Here is a 26,696-nt window from a genome sequence, read left to right on the forward strand (position 1 = left end):
ACAGAATCAGAAAGAAATTTCCGCACGCCCACGCTCACTGCAACACTGTTTGTAGTGGCTGAAGACCTGGAAACGCCCTAAGTGTCCCCCCACAAAAGAATGAATGAAGAAAGTGTGTATATCCATGGGAATATTATTCAGCCGTGAGGAAGGAGGGAACCCTGCCATTTATGATGGAACTTGATGCTGAGTGAAGGAAGCCAGGCAGAGAAAGACAAATACTGTATGATATCCCTTAAACCACACACACACACACACACACACACACACGCATGGATGCAAAGTCATACTCAGAGAAGCTGGGGGTTAGGTCTGGGGAAAACAGGGAAGGTTTGGCCAAAGGGCATGCGCTTTCAGCTCCAAGATGAAGGCCTGCGGGGTTGAAGGGAAAACATGGTGACTACAGTTGGTAATACTGAATTGTATAACGGAATAACAACGGGAAAAGGAAGGTACCAGCCTCAGGCAGACTTTGTCCTCAGGTTAGCAAACAACGAACAGGCCCCGTGCATGTGTGTGTATGTGTGTGTGTGTGCGCGTGGGGCTACAGAGACACACAGGACACGGAGTTTGCCATTTGATTGGGATATGCCATAATACATTCAGGGATTTATTTTATTTTATACCACCATTTGTTATATACCACTGTGGGCTGTGGGCTAAATTCCTCCGGTATGTTTTCTCATTGAATTCTCCCAGCTCTCCAACAAGGGATTGTTACCATGCCTTTTCCGTGGCAATAAAATAACTTGGAGGCTGGGGACCAGCCCTGGGTTCACGTCCTACCTCAACCTCTTCCTAGCAGTGTGACTCTTGACCATGTGACCAAATTTCTCTACCCATCTGTAAAATGGGAATAACAATATCTATCTCTCCAGTCTATTGTTTTATGATTATTACACATCAAGTTCCTAGCAGGCAATCAGTGCTCAAAAAGTAAATGAACAAGCAAGCAGTTAGGGAGGGTTGTGACCTTCTGAGCTCTGTGGAGGGGAGCAAGGAGGAGAGATGACCCTTTCCGTTAGGAAGAGAGTGTCCTGTTGTCTTTAGAAGGAAGCATGAAAGGAGGTGGGGTCTGCTGTTTCTAGTTGGAGGAGTGGAAAACTTGCCAAATCCGCACGTAAGTAGGTATAAGCCACTTCCTTTCTCTGCCCCTGGCTGCTGGAACATCGGTAAGCATTTGCCTTATTAAGATCTTTCCAGAGCTTCCCATGGAAGACTGCAGTGGCAGATTGCAAGAGTGAGCACAGAAAATCTACCCCTTCCTCCATGACGGGAGGAAGGGATGGGGGCCTGGGGAGGAGGCCATTGAAATGACATCCTGGTAGGTCCCCTCTTGCAATAGCGCGGTGGTTGCTGAGTGCCCCGGGGGCAAGGTCTAATAATACCAATAATAGTCATTATAAGATTTTGCATCTGTGCAGGATTTATTATGTTTCTCCCGAGGCGGTTTCCCATTCAAAATCTTATTGAATCCCTATAATTCAGTGACATAAATGGGCAGGATTGAGAACCTCCTCTACCATGACTTGACCTTCTGTGGGCTGACAGTAGTGAATGGTAAGCTGGGTCTCCATCTCCAGAACTTCTCAGGGGCTCTCGGCCCCAGGCCCAGCTCCAAAATTTCCCCCATTCAACCATCCCCACCCCCAGTTTTCTCATTGTCCTAGTTTCTGGCCCCCTGGACTCCTTTGGCTCAGTCATGAGCCATCTGGTCTCTGAAAATCCAATCTAGTGGTTGAAGGGAAGGAACAATCCGTTATTTTTATTTGCTGCTTGGAGGGGGGTTAATAATTAGGTGATCTGGGGCCAATGAGAGCAGGGAAGTTAGAAAAAAAAATTACTCTAAAGCTTCTTGATGAAGTATAAAGATATGAGAAGGGTGAGAAAAAGATTTTGGTCTTAAAAAATCAGCCATGTTAAGGTAAAATTACATAAATGAAATTCACCTATTTTAAGCATATGAGTTTAGACAAATGTCTACAGTTCTGTAACCATGACCTCAATCAAGCTATAGAACATTTCCATCACCCCCAGAGAACCACTTGTTCCCCTTTTCAGTTTAAACTCTCGCCTCCCATATCACTGAGACTGATCTGTCACTATAGTTTTTGCCTTTTCTAGAAAATCATACAAATGGAATCACACAGCATGTAGACTTTTGTGTCTAGCTTCTTTCATTTAGTATGATGCTCTTTTGAAATTCATCCACGTTGGCACATGTATGAGTAAGCTTGCTCCTTTTTATTGCTGTGTAGTACTCCATTGTATAGATATACCACAATTTGTTTATCCATTTACCAGTCTGTGGACCTTTAGGTTGCTACCAGGTTTTTTTTGTTTTGTTTTGCTTTTTTTTTGCATGCATCTTTATTTTATTGATAATAATTGTCTCTATATACATTTAGAACACATGGACCATTTTTGTATGGATATATTGTTTACTCAACTTACAGACAATGATTGGCAAACATGTACTTGGACCTTCCTTGTATTAACTCTGGGCCAGCTCTGTCCCACTCCTACTCCTCTGACCAGGGTGCAGATTCTCGCAGAGTGGGAACGACTCATTGTAGTCATGCAACTCAAGAAATAAATATTCAAACCAAAATGTGGTATTTAACTTTATTTGTTATATTTTATTATATTGTGGTAAGAACCGTTACCATGAGATCTGCTCTCTTCAGTTTTGTTTTTTAATATTTTATTTCTTTATTTGACAGAGAAAGAGAGATCACAAATAGGCAGAGAGGCAGGCAGAGCAGAGTTGGGGGGGGAGCGGACTCCCCACTGAGCAGAAAGTATGATGTGGGACTGGATCCCAGGACCCTGAGATCATGAGCTGAGACAAAGGCAGAGGCTTAACCCACTGAGCCACCCAGGTGCCCCCATTCTCTTCAGTTTTTAAGTGTACAATATAGGCTTGTTAACTATAGGCACAAAGTTGTACAGAAGATCTCTAAAACTTATTCATGCTGAATCAAAACTTTGTGCCCACTGATTAGCAATTTCTATTCCCTCCTGCTCCCCCAACCCCTGGTAACCACCATTCTACTCTCTGAATTTATGAGTTTGACTATTTTAGATACCTTATATAAGTGGGATCGTGCAGTATTTGTCCTTCCATTTTACTTACTATTTTATTTAATATGATGTCTTTAAGTTCATCAGTGTGGTCACGTATCACAGGATTTCCTTCTTTTAAAAGTCTGAATAATATTCCATTGAATATATATACCACATTTTCTCTGTTTATCGATTGATGGACATTTATATCATTTATGAATCTTGGCTTCTGTTAATAGTGTCACACTGAATATTTGAGTGCTAATATCTCTTCAAGATCCTGATTTCATTCTTTTGGATGAATAACCAGAAGCGGGATTTCTGGATCATATGGTAGTTCTATTTTTAATTTTCTGAGAAACTTCCATACCGTTTTCCATAGCAACATTTTGCATTCCCACTAACAGTGTACAAAGATTCCAATTTCCCTGCATCCTCCTCAACACTTGTCACACACATATACACATATGTTTTGACAATAGCCGTCATAATGGGTGTGAGGTGATACCTCATTGTGGTTTTGTTTTGTATTTCCCTGATGATAGGTGGCATGGAGCATCTTTTCATATATCTGTTGGCCCTATATATGTCTTCTTTGGAGGAGTGTTTTATTCAAGTCTTTAGCTCATTTTGAATCAAGGTTATTAGTATTCTTGAGTTGTAGGAATTTTTTAAAAAATACATTTTAGAAATTAATTGCTTATCTGATGTTATGGTTTGCAAATAATTTCTCCAATTTAGTACATTGCCTTTTAACTCTGTTGTTTCCTTTGCTATGTAGGTGCTTTTTGGTTTAATGTAGTCCCCCTTGTCTATTTTTATTTTCATTGTCTGGGATTTTGGTGTCATATCCATGAAATCATTGCCAAGACCAACACCATGAAGCTTTCCCCCTGTGTTTTTTGTTTTGTTTTGTTTTTTTAATTTTAGGAGTTTTATAGTTTCAGGTCTTAGGTTAAGTCTATCATCCATTTTGAGTTGCTTTTGTGTACTGTAAGCTATAGGTCTAAATTCATTATTTTGCATGTGGGTATCCCCTTTTCTCAACACCATTTGTTGAAGAGAATATCCTTTCCCCATTGTGCATTCTTGGCACCCTTGTCAAAGATTAATTGAATGTATATGGGTAGAATTCCCTGTTGTTGGTGGCGGTTTTTTTCTTGCTGTCAACATTTGTTGCTCTCAATCGTTTTTTGCCAATCTATGTTTTATCTTATCTTGGGTAAATAACTAGGAATGCAATTACAGGGGCATGTGATAAGCGTATGTTTCACTTTGTAAGAAACTGCCAGATTGCTTTTCAAAGTGTTGTACCATTTTACATTTCTGCCACAAGTGGAAAACTGTGTATAAGAGTTTCAGGTGCTCCACATCCTTTTCAACACTTGATATTGTCAGACTTTAAAATGTTGCTAATTCTAGTGGGTGTGTACTGGCATTTTATTGTGGTTTTAACGTGTATTTCATTAATAACTAATCATATCATTGATATATTTTCTTTTGTGAAGTATCTATTGCCAATATTTTGTATATTTTTCTATAAAGTTGTTTGTCTTTTTAATATTAAGTTATAAGGATTATTCATTTTTTTTTAAAACAGTGTCTTTCAAAGAGAATATTTATTTTGATGAAGCCTAATTTATCAATTTTTTTTCTATGGTCTGTGCTTTTTGTGTCCTAGCTGGGAAATCTCTGCATCTTCTAAGTCACACATTTTCTCCTATGTTTTCTTCGAGAAGTTTTATAATTGTATCTGCTAACTTGGGTCTATGTTCCATTTTGTATTAATTTTTATATAAATATGGTACAGGACCTGAGGTCCACTTTATTTTTGCATATGGATTTTCCATGGTTTCAGCACCATCTATTAAAAAAATCTATCATTCCTCATTGAATTACCTTGGTACTTTAAAAATTTATTTATTTATTTATTTGACAGAGATCACAAGTAGTCAGAGAGGCAGGCTGAGACAGAGAGGGGAAGCCGGCTTCCTGCCGAGCAGAGAGCCCGATGCAGGGCTTGATCCTAGGACCCTGAGATCATGACCTGAGCCAAAGGTAGAGGCTTTAACCCACTGAGCCACCCAGGCACCCCTACCTTGGTACTTTTACCATGAGTTAATTTATTAGAATTAATACATGTTTGAGTCTATTTCTAGCCTCTTTATTTGGTTCAATCCATCCGTATGTCCGTCCTTCTGCATCACCAAATTGTCCTAATTTTAGTAGCTTTATTTAAAGTCTTGAAAGCACATAATGTAAGATTTACAACTTGTTCTTGTTTTTCAAAGTTGTTTTGGCTATTTTCCCACTCCCCGGGAAAAGGAGTGACCTCTGAAAAAAAAGAGTGACATTTTCCTCCTATTCATCATGTTTAGATAGAGAAGTCTTCCTGGAGGAGTTGAGAGGAAAAAAAAAAAATAGAGGCTGGTCTTCAGGCTCTGCCAGCCCTGGTGATGGTGGTCCCAGGATGGGTGGGGGTCAAGAAGGTGACAGGAAATGATTTTATGATTTCTCTCTTTTCCTGGAGCTCAAGGCAGGTCCTTTAGAGAGGTTCCTGGTTGTTTCATTTCAAGGACTGGTGGTTAAATCTGCTGTCTTCACCTTGGAAGAAGAGAAGGGGATTCCTCATTCAAAATTGCCCCTTTGAGATCCTGGTTTTGCCTTTTTGAGTCTCCTGCTGGGAATCCCTTGGCCAGCCTCTCTTACTGCGGTGCTATACATACCATCAGTTCTTCCAAGCCACTCGACTATTTTTATGGCCAAGCAGTGGAATCCTGAGTCTCAAACTGAATATAGATGTGGGAAGTTATAGGCTCACAATCCCCCAGAACTTCAAGGGTGTGGCCCTGGCTAAAGCTTTAATTAGCTCCTGTCAGCATTTGCCATTTCCTACCCCTCCCAGTGCCCTGGCCGCTTGACCCCTGTTCTCCCCTGATAGCACCACCACTCTCTCCCTAGCTTCCTTCCTAGTTCTTTCAAGAACAGGGAACTTTTCTGGCCAAACCTGAGGCTCTCCTCTTCCTTCAGGTCCATGCTGCCTTCTATGAAGACCCTTGAACCCCTGTCTTGCTTGGATGATATCCTGAAGTTCCTGAAGCAAGCTGCCCCTACTCTGTACCTCTCATTCCTGAGTCCTCCAAGCTCCTTCCCATCCCAGGCTCATGGCATAAGACAAGACATCAAAATTCTCATTCTGGGTCTGGACCACCCCATGGTCCAGCTACCCCACCGATACTCATCAGATTGGGGCACTTTTGGATTGCTAAAGCCAGGTAGAACTGAATTCTGCCTAAAGTCATGGCCATGGAATTAAAAATACAGGAAATAAATGTTTGGCCTGGATACGACTGGCTTCCCTCATTTGGAATTCCAAGAACCATATACTGAGGCTGGGTCATGTTCCTTTTCCATTGCTATTCCTTGGGTCCCTCCAGCTCCAGAACTCTTAGGGCCACAGCCCTGGGCGTCAGGTCCCACAGGCTCCTCTGTGCCTCTGGATTTGCATGATGTGGTGGCTCTGAAAAAGTCCCTCTCAGGCTCATGCTCCCGAGTGGGCTGGGGACTGTTTGATTCCAAGCCCTGGATCACATTCTCAATGCAGCTTGAAGGGTCCTTCTCACCCCAAAGTGTAGCAACTGCGCTTAGGCCTATGAGTGCAGACCTTTCTCCTTTCTTTACTTCTCCAGAAGCAATGGGAGACAGATGAAGTCTGGATCTTAGGTGCTTGAATCATCCAGCCTCCTAGGGATTTGCTCAACCTGCTGGGCCCTCGTCTCACTCTACACTAGGTCCTAGTTTCCACCATGATGGAATGAGGATGCAGAAATGTTGTCCTGGAATGATGACTCAGGTACAGGGAGCTGAGCTTGTCCAGTGTAGAGCCTTCAAGACGCAGGTTCTGAGGACCTACATGAGCTGACATTCAATGTTGTGTTTGCTTTCCTAAAAGCACCCCAGGTTCAGGTATTGCTACTGTCCTAGCTTTGCTGGTGAGAAAGCCGAGGCTTCAAGAGGCAAGGGACTAGGATGAACTTACACAAGGGTTGTGGCCCATCTGTGGGGTCTATGACCTTGTGGAGTCTATGGCCCTGGCATAGACCCTGAAACCTTACCCGGAGTGGAGTGTTCCAAGGCCTTATGTCAGGTGTTCTTTGGGAAGAAAGCTTTATTCTGGGTTCTGTGGACAGAGGCCCAGTGTGCCCATGTCCCCACCTCACACCTGGACAAACTATGATGGGACATGCTGGCAATAGCCTTGGGACGGTCCTACCCCAGGGACTCTGTCTTGTTCCTCCCTGGCTCCCACCCCCCTTTGCAGCCTCTTGTGCCCCATGGTCCATCTGCTGTGGTGGCAGTGCTCCCAGCGAAAGCTGGGAAAGAAGGAAGCAGCGAGGGACAAAGGGCTATGACCTGTGGGCTAAGGATTTGGGAAATAGCTCAAGGGCAATGTCAGGACAAGCCTTGGACTTGGGCAAGGAGGAGCAAACTAGGCAATGATCCCTCTGCCCACATTCTCATTATGTCTTCAATCAAACAGGAACTTATTGTTTGGATGTTCTCTTAGCTGGTGGGCTCCCTGAGGCAGGGCCTGCTGTGATGCTTCTCTGTATTTTCATACATTGAGCACCAACAGTGTACCAGACACTGGGGACTCCCAGTCCAGGGTTTAGTGGTTGGACCCATGAATGACCATTGGCCAAAACCCTCATGAAATAGAGAATTGGACATGATCCTTGAAACTTGCCTGCCTGGAGTGTAGGCTCTCCTACTAACTAGCTGTGTGACCATGGGCAAGTCATTTACCTGCTCTGAGTCTTGATTTTCTCATTTATAAAAGAGAGGATGATGACACACACTATAAAATTGTCTTAAGGGTTAAGGCATAGGTTGAATGCATGACATGTCATCAGTGGTCCACAAACTCCCTATGCCTCAGTTTCCTCATCTGTAGAGTGATGAGGAAGTTTTGCTCCATGGTGTTTTGTGAGAATTAAAAAGTTAATACATGCAAAGTGTTCAAACAGTCCGTGCCACATAGTAAACATTATGAAGTACTAAAATATAATTATTAGTATTCTGCTACCCCAAATTTATCATCTACCTGTATCTATCTATCTATCTATCTATCTATCTGCTAACCTCTAGACTTATTTGTATTCTATTAGTTTTTCTACTACTAACCTCTTTCTGCTCAAGGATCCCAGCCAGGGTACCATGGGACAATTTGTCCTGTCTTCTTAGTTTTCTCTGGTCTATGACAGTTTCTGTCTCTTTTTGGGTTTTAGGACCTTGACAATTCTGAGGAGTACTGGTCAGATATTTGGTAGAAGGTCCTCAATTTGGGTGTGTCTGGTGTTTTTCTCGTGGGTAGATTGGAGTTATAGTTTTGGGGGAAAGATGCCAAAGAGGTGAAGTGCTCTTCTTATCGTACCCCAACTTTATTTTTAATGGGAATGAATTCTTTGGATCGCTTTCTTGGGTTCTCCTTTGGGGTAGAGGGAAGGGCGTCTGGGAGTGTAAAATCAACGTTCGGCCAACTTATACTAAGACCGTGGGGACTTGGACTCTGACCTTGGGCAAGGGAGGAGGCCAGGCTGGTCAGAGGTGGGTAGAGCAGGACTTATAACTCAGCATGAACTAAACCCTAAGAGAAGGCAAGAAGGGAGGTTCTAATGGGGAAACCCTTGGCCCAGATTGAGGAGACCTGTGGGGGAGGAGGTGGGTAGAGGAGAAATAGAAAAAAGGCTGAAGGCAAGCTTCCCCTCTCAGCTGGACTGCCTTGAGGGACCTCATCAGTAGGAACCCCAAAGGAGAATGCAAACACCAATAGCACTGCCATCCCAAGCCCAAGGTACGGAAGGACTTGGGGACATCCAGGATTACATCACCCATTGCATGTGCCAATACAGCTGAATCTGGGGAACTGGGAGGACCATCTGGAGTCTGCCCGAGTGCCTGGCCAGAGAAGCAGCTCCCAGCTCTGGGAGGATGCCTCTAAGAATTGGAGGCAGGGTCAGGACAGAGCCCCCAGGCACTTGGCTTATGGTTGTATCCAAGTGAGCTCTCCATCCTGAAATGCCAGTGCCATGCATGGTGAACAAGCTCTGCCTCTTTGCCTACGATCTCGGGGTCTTTTCTGGAATTCTGAACCTACCCTGGGGCACAGGTACATCTGGTGGCAGGAACTGGGGGGTAGGTTCTCTGCTACCTGCATCCCTGGGTCTACCTGCCTCCCCATGGTTGGGGCTCTGAGCCTTTCTGGTTCCTGTCCTGTCTCCTCCTTCCTCCTTCCCCTTCTCCTCAGGCTGGGCAGTAATTAGAGGCTATCATGTGACATTTGGGATCCAGAAAATTCTCTAAAGGCTCTGATTTGCCCCAGGAACTCCAGAGCTGGAGTAGGAGAGGTGAGAGGATCAGGAAGACTGAGTTGGGGCTTTGGTCAGGGAACTACTGTAGACCAATTACTTCTCCACTCGGGGTCCAGTTTTCTCCTGTGTGAAATGAGGGTTCAGATTCAATATTTTCCTTACTGCCCTTTTATGAAACTATATTAGATGCATTAATTATTAGTCTGTAATCTATTGATTATATGTAATCCATAATCAATAATTTATTAAATTAACAAAAATCCAAGATGAAAATTTCCCATGATCCATCCTGAAATGACATTAATATTTCCATTGGTTTCTGACACTTTCTAGTCCTTGTTCACATATATATTCAATTTTAATGTATTTACAGTAATACCATAAGTAGGAATTTATAGTGAACATTTTCAGCTAACATTACACCAAGCATATGTTTTCCTTTCCCTTTTTTTATCTCCTTTGTCCTGCTCTCTTCTTGCTGAGGTAGCCAACGTGAACCGCTTAGTTATACATGCGCTCCTATGGAAAAACAGTACACTGTATAGAATATGCATTTGGGGGAGAAGAGTCCTTGTTTTACAAAATGATACACATTTCTCTGCAGCTTGCTTTTCTTGTTTAGCCACATGTTGTGGAAATCAACCCCAGCCAAGAGATATCACGCATAATTCCATGTAGAGATAGAACACATAACTCCATGGGATGGATGAAACTGTCCCAGTATCTTCAACCAGTCCCTGACTGATGGGGACTCGGGTTATTCCCAGCCGCTCTGTTTCCCCCACTAAAAACAATGTCGCCATATTTTGTACAAATATTTTTATGAACAGGTTCCTTGCATTTCTCTGGTATAAAATTCCAGAGGTGGAATTGCCAGGTCAGAAGACCTGTGTTCCTTTCAATTTCCAAAAAACAGCTGTAAACATTCACAATGAGTGATTCACACACAGGCAGTAGATTGGGCACTTCTCTGCCCGTGTTCTCTCCAGCCACTGTAGCTACTGTCTTTCTAATGCCTGCCAGTCTGATGGATGGGAAACGGTATTTCTGTGTTGCTTCCATTTGTACTTTCCTGTTTACTAGCAAGATAGAGCGTCTTTCCATCTGGCTCTTGGAGTTCCTCTTCTCACAACCGGAATTCATATCCTTTGCCCATTTTTTCTACTGGGTCTGTCTTTACATTATGAATTTGTGGGATCTCGGTGTAGGAGACGCACCTGCCTTCCGCCATACGTACTGCAAACATATGTTACCACTCGATCATTCGTCATTTGACTTACTAGATTATCTTTTCCCACACAAGATGCTTTCATTTTACGTAGTCAGATATATTTCTTCTTCTTAATGGCTTTTCAATTTCCTGTTTTGTTTTAAAAGTCTCCCAAACACATAAGCTGTCTTTCTAAGTTTCCTTATAAATTTGCCCGTGGTTTTTTTTTTTTTTCTGTTTGTTTGTTTTGTTTTTTTTTCCCACTGAAACTTGAAATCTTTCTGGAATTACTTTTGTCAAATTAAGGTAAGCTCCAATGTTATTTTCTCCCATGAGAAGAGCCAGGCTCAGCAGTTTCTAATCTATGCTGTTGTAATTGTGGAGCCCCCGAGAGACACCTGGGAGGTGGCTACCAACCTTGCGACTAGCAAGACAGGGGTGTGAGGGGGTGGCACAGATCTCCCACTTCCTGCCCCTATTGAGCTCTTCCGCTTTGGTTGCTTTACAAAATGGGATCCCAGGGGTGCCTGGGTGGCTCAGTCTTTAAGTGTCTGCCTTCGGCTCAGGTCATAATCCCAGAGTCCTAGGCTCAAGCCCTGAGACAGGCTTCCTGCTCCACCGGAGGCCTGCTTCCGCCTCCCTCCCTCTCCCACTCCCCCGTTTGTGTGCCCTCTTTCACGGTCTCTGTCAAATACATGAGTAAAATCTTAAAAAAAAAAAAAAAAAAAAGAACCCCACGAAAACCAAAATGGGATCCCAGGAAAGATTGGGTTTGGACAAAGTGTTCTGAGGCTAAAAGGATTTTAAACACCTCTTTCAGGTCATCTTTGGGGGCCCTTCCAGGTCTGGCATTCTCTGACTCCATGATGGTGAAACAACATGTCAATATAATTTTATCCAAATGTAATTTCAATATTAAATCCCAAGGTGGCTCAAAGTAAATATTAGAATCCTGGAGTTTTGATGATGGAAGACAACTTGGAAATCATCAAGTCTAGTGCCTCTCGATTCTGGCTACCATTCAAATCACCTGGGAGCTTATAAAAAGGCCTGGAGCCCCTAACCAGGGCCAGAACAAGAGTATCAGTCCCTTGGTGGGGGAGCTGCAGGGGGTGGGGGGTGGGAGGGTGGGGGGAGGGCAGGCGTTGATGCTTGGGAAAGTCTCCTAGTAATTCTAATCATCAGCCGGGGGTTGAAGACCACTTCTGTAGCTTAACTTCCTTACTTCGTTAGCAAATAAATTGAGACCTGGGAACGGTGAACGAGGTGTCCCACTGCTGGCTAGCTGTAGAGTTGACGCTAGAACCTTTATCTCTGCCTCTCGGTTGGCTTTTTCATTTGCATCAAACAAATCCCTCATCAAGCACCATGCCTTGGGTTTTCAGCCGGCAGCACTGAACTCTCGGTGAGAGCGCTTTGTATCTTTGCCTATGATCACCTTAAACACGTTCAGTGCTGGGCATCACAGATGAATAGACCTAGTTCCGCCTTGCTGGACCGAAGCGGGGAACAGGGTTTCAAGAACTATAATGATAAAAGATAGTGCGGAATTAATGGAAAATCCTGTGCAGTGGAACTTACCGTCAGGCGGGGGTGCTCAGAAGGAGGAAGAGGCAGCAGTTGGGAGGTCCAGGGCTGCAAGCAGTGGCAAGGGGTCTCAGGGCAGGGATGCCTTAGTGCTGGCTGGGCCCCGCCTGCTGAGGCCACCTCTGACCTTGTCCCTCTGCTCTGTCCTCAGGAATGAGACTGTGCTACACCAGTTCTGCTGTCCCGCCGCCGATGCCGAACAGAAGCCCGCCTGCTCTGACTTGGCCTCCCAAAGGTGGGAATGCCGCGGTGACTGTTCTCCCTCCCCCACCCCCACTGCCCTTCCCCTCGGAGCAAAGCACACCACACAGCGCCTCTTCCTCTGAGTCCTGTGTTCTTGTTTGTCTGTTTTTACCTCCTGCCTCCGTTTCTCTTTCCGACCTCTGGACCCCAGATGAGCCATTCCCAACTCTTGAGGTTATTATACCCTTTGGGTTTAAACTCCAAACTTAGACTCCTTCCCCCAAACAGCCTACATAAAATGGCATCTCTTTAAACGTCCAGGGTAATTAATTGGATTATGCAGAGTATAATATACATACATAAAACATCATATAGGTCATCTGGCACTCAGGAGGGGCTCAACCAATGGTAGCACCCATCCTTTCTATCAGAGCAAAGATAGATGCTTTCCTTTCTTTCTCCTTGCATAAAAGAGCCAAGATGAATACGTTTAATTCTCAGGATTTCAACACTTCACTAAGATAGCTATTGACCTGGGAAGGAAGGGGGAGTGTTAGGTCGAGGGTCCGTGTCACTGTCCCGGGCTTTCTTCACCTAGTTGTGGGTTAGTCATGGTCCCTCTTACTTTTATTATTTTTAAAAAATTAACTAATTTTTTTTTTAAACCAGGGAACCCTCAGGTCATTTAATAGTCACTGATGACATCTTAGGGTAATATAACTAAATATACATACATATTTTTTTGATTGGCACAGGCACAGCATGCCAATCTAATGAGACAGAAAATAGGGGTGTTATAGCATATATTTGGTGTCTTTCCAATATTGTCAACAACATAGCAGCTTCAGTGGGAAATAGTCACAGTGGTCAAAAAAGCTATTTAGCTTTTAAATGTACTATAAGTTTTTTGTTTTACCAGGGAGTCCATCCCCATTCATCTAAGTGTCTGTCCATTATTGTCATCACGTTTGCAAAGCCTACCCCGGCAGAAGGGCGGGGAGTCCCCAAGTGCTCTGCCTGTGACGCTGACGTGGAAATGTGGGTGCCCGAGCCCCATAAGGCAGCTCTCGGCGTGGCCAGCTTCCCACACTCTGACCCCTCCTCCCCACACATCAGCTCCCGGCTGTTTGCTGTGGATATGTTACATCTCAGGACTGATGCCTTGATTCTTTCTTTGGGTTTCTTAAGCTCAAGACTTTCCTGAAATGTAAGTGTAGGGAAATACTTCTGTTCCATGCCAGTCACTTCCTCAGGGAGGGGAGGGGGAGGAGAGCCACGGAGCAGCTGAACTCAGGGTCCCTCTTGTCCACCCGCCTGCTATTTGGTCGTCCGTCCTCCTCGTGCTCTCGTCTGCTTTCTTCCACGTCCACCTGTCCCTCCAGCTCTCCTCTTCCTCCCCAACACCAGATTCCTCTTTTCTGGCTCGCTCAGTCTTGATCCTTGCGCTCCGGGTCGCTCATTAAAGCTTTGTTCTCTTTCCACCGAGTTTTCTGTCTCAGTTCTGCACATTTCTCTCTTCTTTACTTGTTTCTGACTTCACTGGCAGTCAAGACACTTGGATTCTGGCCAGGATTTGCCCCATCGACAGACTTCTATTGTTGGGACTCGTTTGAGCAAGTTGCTTAGCTCCCCTGGGCCTCAGTTTCCCCATCTGTAGAATCAAGAGGGTGATCTGTCTGGGGAGGAACGTTGACATAACGTTTCATGGAGTCTCTCAGCTGCTCTGAGAGGTTAGACCAGGCAGGTTTTCTTATCCCTGCCTCATGTGAGAGCAGAGGGAGGTTCGGGGCACTCAAGGGCCTTGCCCACAATCACACAGCCAGGAAGTCCCAGTGCCCAGACTTGCCCCGAGGGCACGTGACTCCTACTGCTAGCACTTCCAGGTTTAAGACTCAATGATTCCATGGTCTTTCTTTCCTCCTTTGTTCCTCGGAAAGTAACTCCATAGTGATCAGAATGGGAGCTATGGACATAAGACCAAGAAAGGTGTAACTACCGGGAAATCAGGGTCAGGGAGGAGGTAGGACTCTGAGAAGGAAACTGGAGGAGTGAAGCCAAAGCCAGTGGCACACCTTCAGGATCCCTCAATCCCAGGCTGAGGGAGGCATGATTGCTCCCCGAGGCTGACCAGATTGGAGGATGGAAGGGAAAGGGAAGGACCGAGCCCTGTGCCGGCACCTGGGGTGGCCTGGGAGGCCAAGTTCTGTGCTGGGGACAGAAGCACAAGGAAGGCCATTTGGATTCTGGAGGAACTCCCCATCTAGTGGGGTACTGTAATGCCCCCAAATGGATGCTGGCTCGCCTGGAAACTGACTGGAAGGAGAAAGAAATGGGAGAATGAGACAGGGGGTCGGGGGAGGAGGAAAAGCATGAGGACAAAGAGTGGAGTGGCATCGGGGTGGTCTGCAAGGGTGGAGATGGAGAACCCTGGCCCCTCCCCATGAGGTCTCACCGTTCAGACACACAGCAGAATCTTCCACATGTCCTCCTTCGTGGGGCAGGGAGAAGAGAGGGAAGCTGTCTACTCTGCCTCCCACCCCATCAATCCAGCTCAATTCAGGAACGTTTAATTACCACCACCCAAGCACCAGGCATCGGTGAAGACAGATGGCCGGGTGTCCTCAAGCCCAGTCTTGGGGGGGGGGGCACCAGCGACAGAAATCCTCCCCAGCATTTCCCATGCTCCCCCTCTCGCTCTCATCCTTCCCACTCCTTCCCGTGCCCTCACTCCTCTGCCAGCTGGGGCCACCCTGAGGCCTGGGATTCTGGTGGGAAGGGGAGGGAGGAGCTGTTGTGATATGTGGGAGAGAGGGGTGGGAGCTGGGGGCCGGGGAGGGATGTTCCCCCCTTATGGGGGCTGGGGCACCAAGGGAAGGGGCTTTTTCCCCCAGGCTTTGGGGCGGGAGGGTAGGAAATCTATTTTCCTTGTTTCCCCTTGGAGGGACAGGCGCCGAAGTTGGGGTGCGGGTGCTCTGGGAAGGAGGGTGGGAGAACATTTGATGGTGGAGGATCTGAGAGCACTGCCCCCCGCAGCCTTCCCCTCTCTGTGGGCCAGGGAGACCTGCCCCCAGCCGGTCCAGACCTTCAGCTGCTGTCTGCCTCTGTTCCCAGTCATTTCAAATTGTCCCGTCTGTTTGGTTTGTCGTTTCCTAGAGTATATTTCTGTCTGTCTGTCGGTCTGTCTGTGTTTGTGACATCAGTCTCTTGGCTTCTCTGGGAGGAGGCCTACTGGAAGTTTTCTGACAGTCCAACAGTGTATACGTCAGTCAAGTCTGTCTGTTCTTGGTGTTCTGGGGGAATCCCATCCGGAGAGAGTTTTCTTCCACGAGATCCCTGACATCCCCCGTGACCCCTTCACAGCCCCGTATCCCTTTCCTTTACCCAGGTGCCCTCCCTCCAGGGCATAGCCCAGACCTCCCTGTGAATTTCTGTATGAGAATGTGCCAAGGTCAGAGACTGGGCTGAAGACAAATGCAGAGTCAGTGAGTCACAAAGCCCTTTGGGCCACCCTGGGAGATCCTGGGCTGGGATACAGGGCTCCGAGACAAACCAGGTTCCAGCCCAATCAGCCTCCTCGGAGTTCTCTGGGGATAAGTCCATTGGCCTCTACAGGAGACCTCAATAAGAAAGCTACACCAGTCACTCAGGTGTCAGGGTCACCGCCGTCCTTGGTGTGTGACCTCACAGCTGACTCCCTCCTCAAATTGCCAAGTTTGGGATGTCTGTCATCTTCCCTGCAGAACACAAGCTGTGGGACTGAACAGGAATCCCTTCCTTGAGCCCCTGGACTTCTCCCCTCGGGGCTGCTTGGCAGCTGGTCACCCACAGCCCCACCGGTCAGACCTGTGGAGAGGGGCCGCCACCGCCGGAGGCAAGCCCTCAGCCCCGTGGAGAGACCGGCCAGGAGACTGGCCAGGAGCCATGCTCCTGCCTCCCAAAGAGGCTGCCAAGCCCCAGCCCTGGGAGAAGGGGTGCTGCTGGGACAGCTTGCCCAGACACCTACAGAGCAGCCTTTGGGGAATGGGGTCAGGAGAAACTCTTGGGACCTGGAGCCTTCCAGGGAGTGATGCTCCAAGAAGTGGGGAGACCGAAAGTACAGCAAGCCAGGAAGCTGGGGGGTCCCCAAGAAAGGAGGCCAAGGGCTGGGCCTAAGGGACTGGGGTGCAGGGGTGCAGTGGTGGCCCTGGAGAGGCCTCTGAGGCTGGGCCACCGGAGAAAGGTGCCGAGGCTCGCAAACCCATAGGCAAACGGCCTCTGCTTGCTGGGTAGCAAGGCTCAGGTGAGAGCTGGGGGTGGTGCAGCCCCCAGCAGCCAGCCAGGGGCAGCAAGTGCCTGCCAGCTCTTTCATCCCCTTTCCCTGCCTCCTCCTGCTGCTCACTAATGACAAGGGCTTTATTCTAGGGAACTGAATAGGCTAGTAATTGCAGCCCTACTTTCCATCCTGTGGCTCTCCTCCCTCTCAGGCTCTCTCAGTGACACTCGGAACAATGACCCTGGGCTGGCCAGCCACCTCCCAGCATCCCGCAAGACGGCAGGCCATTTGTCTCTCTGGGTGGCAACGGGGCCAAGTTGAGGAAGAATGGTCTCTAATAGGGTCATGAGAGGAGGCTCGTTGGGGTGGGCGTGGGGGCTCAGGAAGGCGACGCCTAGGGTGGAAACGGAACAACCCCCAGATCTGAAGGGGGCTCCCCCGGCAGTTTCAACTGACTTGGTGTTCAGTCCTTTCTCCTCGTGTACCCCTTACTCCAGGATGGAAGAGACACTAATATTTCTTGAAAGTATGATTCACGGAACGTACCGGGGATGCTGCACTAAGCCCTCTCAAGATTTCATCCCAGCTCTGGGAGATAGCTATTATTCCCCTTTGTCGATAGGGGATCTGGGATGGAGAGAAGTCCCGTGTCTTGACAGAGGGACCGTGCCAGTCAGTTCTGGAGGCGCAGGTGGAGCTCAGGTCTACCGCCAAAATGCAACATCTCTCCACTGAGCTGCTGCTAGAATTTTTTTCTTTTCTTTTCTTTTTTTAAAGAGCACAGAAGAAATCCTTCCAGGCATTTCTTTTGATCTTAAATAACCTCTATTTTCTCTGGTTATAAGTTATACTTGCTAGTTGTTGGAAATATGGAAAATACAGAAATGTAAAGAAGAAAATAATTGAATCCCGTTATATGGAATTAACCACTGTCAACATATTAGGGTACAACCTCCCAGGATTTTATGTTTCTAGGCATGGGCTTTTATATTTTCACTCATTAAAAAGAAAAGAAAAGAGAAAAAGCTGCTGTAGCCTGCACTTCCCACTTAGTATCCCGCGTCCCAGGAGCGCTCCAGCCCCGGAGCAGCCCAGCCCATCCCCCACCCTGTCCTGGGGGCCCTGGTCTGCACCTACCACCTAGGCCAGCTGGTGTGTGCCCTTGGCCATGGGCTCTGTTGGAGGCCGCGCTCCTTGCCACCCTTGAGGAAGGGACTTCCCTTGGAGGATGCTGTCAGGGAGAACTCTTCGTCAGCATTGCTGGCGTCTCTGTCCGGCCTCTCCCTCTCAGCTCTCCCCAGCTGGCCTGGGGCGCGATCAATGGACCAGTCAGTGTTTACTCAGAGATTATGGAGCAATTAAATTCCCGATCAATACAGTTCAGTCTTCAAACAGCCGGGCTAGGGAGCCTCGGCGTCACGTGCTGGCTCCATCAGTCACCTCCCAAGCTCTGAGGCTACCGGGGAACCTGCCCCACCCGTGGTAGAGGGGATAGGGCTCGTTCTGGCGCTGCAGAACTGCGTCCCTCTTCCCTGGAGAAGCACTGAGAAGACTCGGCCTCCCTCACAGGCCTGGGGTCGGGGGGTCTCTGGGGTCAGGGGTTTCTGCCTCAGCACACTAGGAAGGCAGTGGGACGGCAGACAAGTCCAAGGGGAAATTGTCCAGTGGTTAGTTCCCAAAGGCCTTTGCAAGGGTCGGGATCATGCGACCTAATGCCATGCTGTGACACTTCCCAGGATGCCCTAGAATGGAGCAGCTGCCAACTATGGGATTCAGGTGGGATTCCTGGTGACTGAGGACCTCAGTCTAGCCTGGGATGCAGCAAACCTGGTAGGAAGTGCCTAGCAGCGGGAGGATGAGAGGGGCTGCTTCTTCTTATTTGGGCTGTTTGAGCAGGTTTGCCTAGTTCTCCGGTGGAGGATTTCTGTGGAGTTCCAGCAGAATCCACCTTGGGCGGGCTTTATACCTGAGCATAAGCACAAGGAAGATGGCCGAAGAATTCAGTCCTGGAGCTAGAGGAATCTGTCCCCTGACGAACCACATGGCCAGTCTCTTCACCAGTCTGTGCTTTTTGTCCCGCCAGCATCTTCCCAGCCAGAGGCACAAAAGACAAAATAGATGTCAAAATGCTTTGATAGCTTGGTAGGGGATGTCCTCCCCAACCCGCTCCCCCTAATTCTAGAAAGTATCAGGGAAGCTTTGTCTTGTGATTTTTGACTTTCTATTCAGAGGGTTTTTTCCCTCAGCTGCGATGTGAAACTCATGTTTGGAGTCAAGAATTTGTCCAGGCCGATTTCCTTACGTACTGTTCCGTCCCAGTCACTCTCTAAGACCAGTCTCTCCAGGAGACGTAGGTTGTCAGCAGAGGGTGCTTGGGAAAATTCCCCGTCCACAGGCCTGCGCTGGGGCCGTGGAATGTGAGCGAGGCCAGACTTGGGTCCACCTCCAAAGAGCTGCGAGTTAAGACAGACAACTTGCTGTCAGCAGTGTGATTAGAGAGGTTTAGAGAAATCCTCCTCGCTCTGTTTCGTGTCCGTTACCCGTGAGAGAGGGAAAGAAAGAAAATACTGGCTGTGAGGGATAGAGCGCTCGCTATGTGCTAGGCAGATAGGATCTTACTTAATTCCTGCTGAAAGTTCTCGAACTGTGATTAGTCCCAGGTTTACAGACAAAGTGAGAATTGGAGATGATAAGTGACTTGTCCAAGGGCCATATACCTGGTGAAGGGCGAAACCAGGATTTGAACCAAGCATCTATGAGGGTTTCTGCTACCAGAGTCAGAGGACACAAGAAGGGAGGTGTTTTCAGCATGGGAAGTAAAAGCGTGATGGTGGAGTCACCATCTGACTCCCACTTCCCCAGGGGGCTGCTTCCAGGGGGCTCCTCGCAGACACCCTGGTTTGTAGTTCAGGGACCGAGAAGGCTGGCCTTTCCTTGCTACCCTCCAAACAAGGCTGTTTGCACCCTCCAGGCAGCAGGAGGTAGACACATCAGAGCAACCAAGCTGAGGAGAGAAGTGGCGGAGAGAGGATTTTTATGGGGGGAGAAAAGATTTAGGCTTTATTATTTTAAAGAAATAAACATAACTAAAGACAATACTCCCAGAACAACAAAATGAAAACTACCACAAGGCACGTCTGACTATCTCTGCTCAGTTGGTGCCCATTAATGCGGAGTTTTATCCAATTGGGGGAAACAGATTCTTTTTTTCGATTACCGGAAACTTCTCGTTTGAGTCTTCTGGGTATTCTTTTTCCACTCCCGGAAAGAATAACCTCTCTTTGCAGTCCTAGAGATTTTTCTAACCTCACCATCTCTTATGCTGTTTGGTTTGGTTTGGTTTGGTTTTCGCCTCTGAAAAGTCATCGTTCATTATTCATTTATCTTTCAACCAATAACACGACCATAAAAATAATTTATAATTTCAATAAGCGTTTCTGATATATGACAGAAAGGGTTTTAAGTCTGTCTCATCACACCGGAAGAGAGGAAATTATCTTCCTCTGCAGCAAGAGTGATTTAATCAGATCAGACATTCTTCACAACTTTAATGCCTTTGACAGAGGCCTTGGAATGGCTTGAGAAAAGAGATTTTTGGAGATTTATTTTGTGATGATGAAAAAAAAAAAAACCCAAAACCGAAAAAACAGGAAAGACAGCTGTCTGTGAAGGAGGACCTGCATATGCTGCTGTCTCCAGCAGGGAGACGCGCCAACAGCAGCAGAAAGAAAGGGGCTGTTGCTTTTGAACCCCAGGCTGTGGAGGCTCTACCCGTTATCACAGAGATAGGAGACGGGGGACCAGAGTCCCAAGGTCTGTCAACTGCTTAAGTGCAGAACAGGGTCTAGAACTCGGGCTTCCCGAAAAGCTGGTGCTTTCCACCCCCAGACGTCTCTGTGCCTCAGTTTCCTTAGCTACCACACAAAGGGGTGAACCATCTAATCCCCAAGGCCCCTGTACCATGATTTTGTAAGAAGACACTCTGTCCTGGCCGGGGACAGCATAGGCTTACACACGTAGCCCCTGGGAGCATTTACAAAGTGAGAGGTGGAGGGGTGGGAAGACAGCGGACCCTAAGGAGCAGATGGGAACAGCCACATCCAAACTAGTGCGAGCATATGCAAGAAATGAGAAGTGTCGGTAGGAAGGTAGAAACGGACAGAGATCAAGACAAGCCCGCATACAGAGAGGGGCTGCAACGAGCAGTGACATAATGCCCTGTGTCCTGCTTGTCACCGCTGGGACGTGCTGCCTCGGCCACGTGCCCGGTGCCACCACCCATGCAAACTGGCAGCATCTCGGTGTGGTTCCGTGTTCTAAACGAGGCTGCGAGTTGGCAGGTTTGGAGGAGTGATTAGTCTACCCTGAGGTCCCCGGCTTTCAGGAGAACAGACTCACCAGATACAAATTTATAAGAGATTGATAGAGTAGTGTGAATTTATGAATTCATAATGAGAAATAGTATCGGTGAACAGGTACTACACATATTTACTGATGAATAAGGAACTTAAAAATATGAGAGTCCCTTTTCTTTTCCAAGGGCAGAGGGATGAGCACTTTCGTGGATTCCCTTCTACATTGGAGAGGAAGAGAGAAGTGGAAAGGTAGTACCCTGGGCTCAAAGATGAATTCAGGAAAATTTTAAGGAAGTTCTAGAATGTGGAGCAGGTGAGAGCACAGACACAAATCCAGGTTCGCATCCTGACCTGGCTACTTACAAACTCTGTGACTTCGGTTAATCTGCTTCCAACTTTCTAATCCTCCGTTATTATTACTTACCTGTGAAATGGGGTAACAAGAGCACTTGCCTCTTTCGAGGTTGAGGGGATTAAATGAAATGCTACATGGAAATGTTCTTGGCACCTAGGAAGCCCTCAATAAGTGCTAACTATTTTAAAGCTGGATTTTTCAAGAGTAGAGAGGGAGAAATCTATCAAGATTCAGGAGTCCCAGAGAAGGCACCTAGAAACTCAGATATGACCAGGAAAAATTTAGAGGGAATGAATGGACTGACTACTTTGGGGGATGAGGGCCTAATGGTAGAGCCTCTGAGATGGCAAATAGGAGGGGACACACTACCCAGGACATTGAGGCATGCGGCATGCCCCTCAGAGAGAGGGTCTAGTCCCTCCTCTGGATGGCAGGTGACGGGCATGGGAAGGAGGTGGTTTTTCAGGTCTTTCTATTCAAGCCTAGCTTGGGACATATGGAGTGTTGGCTAGAAAGAGCCCAATATCTGTGAGAGAGAGAGAGGACTCTGAGAATTAAGAGACCAATTTGGGCGAAAGATCAAAGAAGCTAGAGGCTCCCATGAATGCCAATCCAATAGGGCCAACAGGTCTGGGGAGGAGATTTTCTAGACATCAGGGCAGGAGAGGAAATGATTTAACCCACCACCAGGTTGTCACAGTGCAGGCTAAGATGAGATTAAAAGCAGAGGTATTTTATCAGAAAATTCTTTGCCAGCTGACAGTTTGACTGCTCTCCTAAGAGGAGGAAACAATTGAACCTTTTTGGGGAAAGGTTTCTAGCCTGGCATTGACCCCTGCTCTTCCCAGAGGGGTGGGTGGTCCCCCATGCTGGGATCTCCAAGGCTTCCTCCCAAAGCCAGCGTGCTCTGCATAGTCCTTTCATCTTAAACACTTCTGGAGATGACGTGCGAAACCCACAGGCATGTGGGAAATCACATGGCCATTCTGCGACTATACGCTTACAGCAAGAAAGATTGAAGTTAGACATGAAGAAATTTAAGTAGGAAGGCAAAAGATAAGGAAGGTGACTCTAGGGAAATAGGGAAATAATCATGCTCCTTAGCAGCTTCATGGGTGCCCGGAGCAGTGTCCTCCACTGCTGGCCATGTGCCCATTTCCATCTCTCGTGTCCTAAGACTCCTGTGTTTGGCAAAGCACACGCCTGACTACCATATGTACCTGTTGGCCATTAGAGACCCCTTCCCCTGGCACGTGGCAGTATTGAGCCTGTGAGAAGCCAAGAGGTTATCTTTCCCTGGAAATGGCTCAAGACCAAAGAAACATCCGCTCTGCTGGGGTGAGGCAGGGTGATCTGGGTGGGACAGGAGGAGGATAGAATAAAGGGGCTTTACAGCCATGAGGTTACAGAAGAGGCAGGCATGGTCTCTTGCCCAGCCTCTGGCATGCACTGTGCTCACACACGGTGTGTGTAGGTCACCATCACAGGGCTCTCTACCGGACCCAAGAGGAACTGGATGAGGACTTTGCTCTCCAGGGAGTAATCACTCTTGAGCCAGAAACTGGGGAAGCAGGACATGCCCAGATTAGGGAAGGAAACCTACACGGACTGAGCATCAGTAGGTGCCCTAGGCTTTGTGGACATTGTTCTAGTAACTCTCGCCGCAGAGTCATGTGGTAGGTCCTCCACCTCACACCTGAGGAAATGGGCTTGGAGACATCAAGGTGCCGGCCAATATCACGCAGCGAGTGAGTGGCTGCATTTGAAACCACGGGCAGTCTGTCTGGTTTCTAATCTCTTACCATGTTTGGCTGCCTCCCAGCCCCTATACCTCTGGTGAGCTTCTCTTGGCATCATCTCTAACTCTGAGCTTCAGAAATTATACCATACAGAAAAGAACAATACTTCTCCATTTCAAGAACGCTGGCACAAGAACATGAAGGATAGTTCAAGTTCAAGGACAGTTCTTTATTCCGAAGTCACGTCCTTCCTACTTTTTCTTATTCTTTTATAATATTATAAGGAAACTGAACGATACTTTCCTTTCTATTTTCTTATTTAAACAAAAGTAGCTTGTGGGAAATCCCAAGAAAGGACAAAGCTAAGCACTGCATACACATTCCTACCTCAATTCTCTCATAGAGAAGAAAGTGGGGCTCAGGGAGGTGAAGCAACTTGCCCAAGGCCACACAGCAAGCCAAGGCAGAGTCAACATTCAAACCCAGTCCACACTTACACCTGCTGCGCTGCAACCCCAGATGACACACAGGCCAACCCTGCTGCGGCCTCCTGTGCTCCCTCCTCTCAGGGACCCCAAAGGCACATGCACCCCAGGCCTGGCTCCCGGCTGGCTGGTGGGCTGTTGCCTTTCTCGAGGACGTCTCTCCCAGCATCATCTGTGTGGCTCCCGAAGTCACCACATTCCATTTGGAGATGATGACACATCCAGACCACAAGGGCCAGGGGGGCAGCGGGGTTCCTTAAAGAACAAGTCCATTCTCTTTCCTGAAAGCCTTCCTTGCTAAGATAATGGGTATCGCCCAGCTCCCGGATCCCTGGGATTGTGGCCAGATCCCTGCCAGTGTTTCTGTCCCGCCAGCATGGAGCTGTGGGCATCACCCCCTGGAGAGGCTTCCTGACCTGCTTGGAGTCTGCAGGATCTTGAATGTTCCTGAGCCTCCCCCTTGAGCTCACTCTGCAGACACGGTTCCCTGCCAAGCAGCCACCACTGCTTACGTAAAGACAGGGAAGGAATCTGCCCCTGAGGAAAAGCTAGCGAGCAATAAACACAAATTCAGGACAAAGATTCCTTTGAGGAGAGAAGCAGAAATACACGGGGTAGGAAGGCTTCTCCTGTGCCATTTCTCGAGCTGGGTACAAGGGAATAATTTTCTTTAGACTTTACATGTAGGTTACTCCTATCTGCATCTATAAAGTGGCTCATAAAAAAAAGAAACAATTAAATAAGACCCCGAGTTTTACGAGGCTGCAAATCTATAGAGTTGTCTGCACCAGCTTTGCAGTGACTTCGGGCCGCGTAGTTTAGAGACGGTTCTAGAGGCAGTGAGAGCTTCACAGCAGGGCCGGGTGCCATGGGGCTGCCAGACGTGGGAACCCTGTTCTCTTACTAACACAAGCACGTGAGGAAAGGTGAGGAGATCCCAAGTGCGTTTGGGGCCACTGCGAGTTCTCTGTGCTTGGTCTAAGAGAAATGTGCGTTTGTGAAGTTGTGTGCTGTGTCTTGGGGAAGGGACAGGGAGCGGGGAAGATGTCCTTAGAGCTGGATGTTGCTACCAGATCTACGTCTATCTGTGAGAAAATAAAATGCTCAAGACTATTAGGATTCCAGTGGCATTAAGATGGCGTTAGTCAGTGTGGCCGGCTTGGGAGCTTGTGAGGAAGGTGTACTGCGGAAACTTCTAGATGAGGCTTCCCTGGATGACTGCGGGCTCTGACGTGCCCAGCAATTCAGTTGTGGGGTGGGCTGAGCAGGGGAGGTTTCCACAGTAGACGTCTGGGGACGGTCTGCCGGAGCTGCTCCTGTGACCAGCCTGGAGAGAGGGTGGAGCAAACAGGGGCCTGCATATGGGGCAGGTGCGAGTCCAGGGAAGGACTGTGGTTTCTTGGATGGGAAACCCCCACCAGCAAACAGAACCAGCCAACACCTTTTGGGAATAGCTGTGAGATCAAAGCTTGGTGTCTCCGAGGAGCCAACGGGAGAGAGAATAACTTACTCTCTCAGGGCCCTTGGGAGAGGGGAGGGAGAAGCATCTGTCACAGCCAATGAAGTCAGGGCAGCTTCTGCAAGGGAATGGGCCCAGAAAGCCACAGCTGCCTCGCTCCGCGGCTTTCTATTCTGAGACCTGGCCTCCAGCTTGGATAATGGAGGTCAAGGAGCCATGGGCTGGGGCAGGTGCGGGCACGGAGTTGATGACGTCAGAGAAGCAAGGGGAGGCTTCTGCTGTGTCCGTGGGTATTGAGGGTGGGGGAGCCAGAGCCCAGCCATTGAGCAGGGATGGTGCAGTGAGGGTCTGGGGCCCACAGAGAGGGAAGGGGGCGTGGCCAGAGGCGAGACTGGACCTTGACTCCCAGCCTCGCGCTCTTCCCAGCACCCCGAGCAGCGTGCTCTAGATCGCCCTTAGACTCAGCACAGAGTGACTTCGTTTGCAGCACCGGCCCTCTGCTCACCCCAGCTTTCCCCAGGGGCAGCTGGGACACGGAGGGCCCTCGGCTTCCCTTGCTCGGCGCCTTTATTCTGACCCTTCCTCACCGCCTTATTGATTCAAACACAGGAGGAAAAAGGAGTGTTTTAGTAGCGGCTGAGAAATCTTCAGACGTGAGGAGTGTTGTTAGCTTTTGTCGGCCAAATGCCTAGTTTCTTTGTTCCAGAAGTGCTTGAAGAAAGCCTGGCAGAGTTTGGGCGAATATAGTGCAATCAATCAGGCCTTCTGGGGTTTCTTCCTGCCTGAGGAGTCCTTCAGCCTTCCACACCCTCCGAGCACGACGTCTAGAAATTACTGTTCCAGCTGTTGCACAGAGGGGAAAATAGCCTCCTCCAGCAGCCCCGCAACCCTCAACACCAACAAACCCCTCGGGAGCTAGGTCTCCAGGGCCCTTCCTGTTCCTTACCACACCTTCTTGCCAGGGGCCCCCACCCAAGCCAGCCTCTGGCAGGGCAGCGTGGGCCGAGGTGCCCTCTCCCAGCCCTCACACAGCACTCCAGTTCCTCCTGTCTCTCCAGCTCCTGGTGGTGGGCAACATGGCCTTCCCCCGGTCACCAGGGAGGACACTCGCTGACCTGAGTCAGCTCCTTGGCAGGGGCTACGTGAGCACAAACACCGGGGTCCCTTGCCCTCCTTCACACTCTGTCCTCGTGGAAAGGCCATAGCTCCTGTCATGGCCAGCATACCCATCTACGAGCTCACTTTCTCCTTCTCACTCTCTGGAGTCAACTGTGGTGCCGAAGAGTTAGGCATCTCGCCCGAGTCAGCCAAATAGTGAACTGGAGGACCAGGGGCCTCATTCCACGCCCGCTGTCCTGCCTGTGAGGGAGGGTGTCATCCGTGTTAGGATAGTAATAAGCAGGGTCTGAAAGCTCAGAGGTGGGTGGTATAGCCTGGTGGCTGGGGTTGCCTATAGCCCTTGACCTAGTCCTCCGCATAGGGAAGATAAGCCATGAACTTCTCTCCAGAATGGTGTTTTCAGCCTGGGCCCTACGGGGTCTATAAAGCCTCTGAGTGTGGAGGTAAAATTTGGCATGCATGAACTCTCTGGAAAGAAAGTTTTTCAAAGGTGTTCGGAACCAGCAAAGGTTCTA

The 26,696-nt window shown here is 48.2% G+C and overlaps 1 protein-coding gene across 6 annotated transcripts in view; it reads left to right on the forward strand.

Moving 5' to 3' along the window:
• IQSEC3 (IQ motif and Sec7 domain ArfGEF 3) overlaps positions 1 to 26,696 on the forward strand; it is a 100,889-nt gene that overhangs the window by 20,320 nt on the left and 53,873 nt on the right. For all 6 annotated transcript variants that reach the window (XM_045071606.1, XM_045071607.1, XM_045071608.1 and 3 more), the window contains exon 2: positions 12,386 to 12,469. In XM_045071606.1, coding sequence (XP_044927541.1) covers positions 12,386 to 12,469 — 84 coding nt within the window. The remainder of the gene's footprint in view (positions 1 to 12,385; positions 12,470 to 26,696) is intronic.

The sequence above is a fragment of the Mustela putorius genome, unplaced genomic scaffold (genome assembly GCF_011764305.1).
Source record: "Mustela putorius furo isolate JIRA1106 unplaced genomic scaffold, ASM1176430v1.1 tig00003988_pilon_pilon_pilon, whole genome shotgun sequence".
In the NCBI taxonomy this organism is placed as follows: Eukaryota; Metazoa; Chordata; class Mammalia; order Carnivora; family Mustelidae; genus Mustela; species Mustela putorius.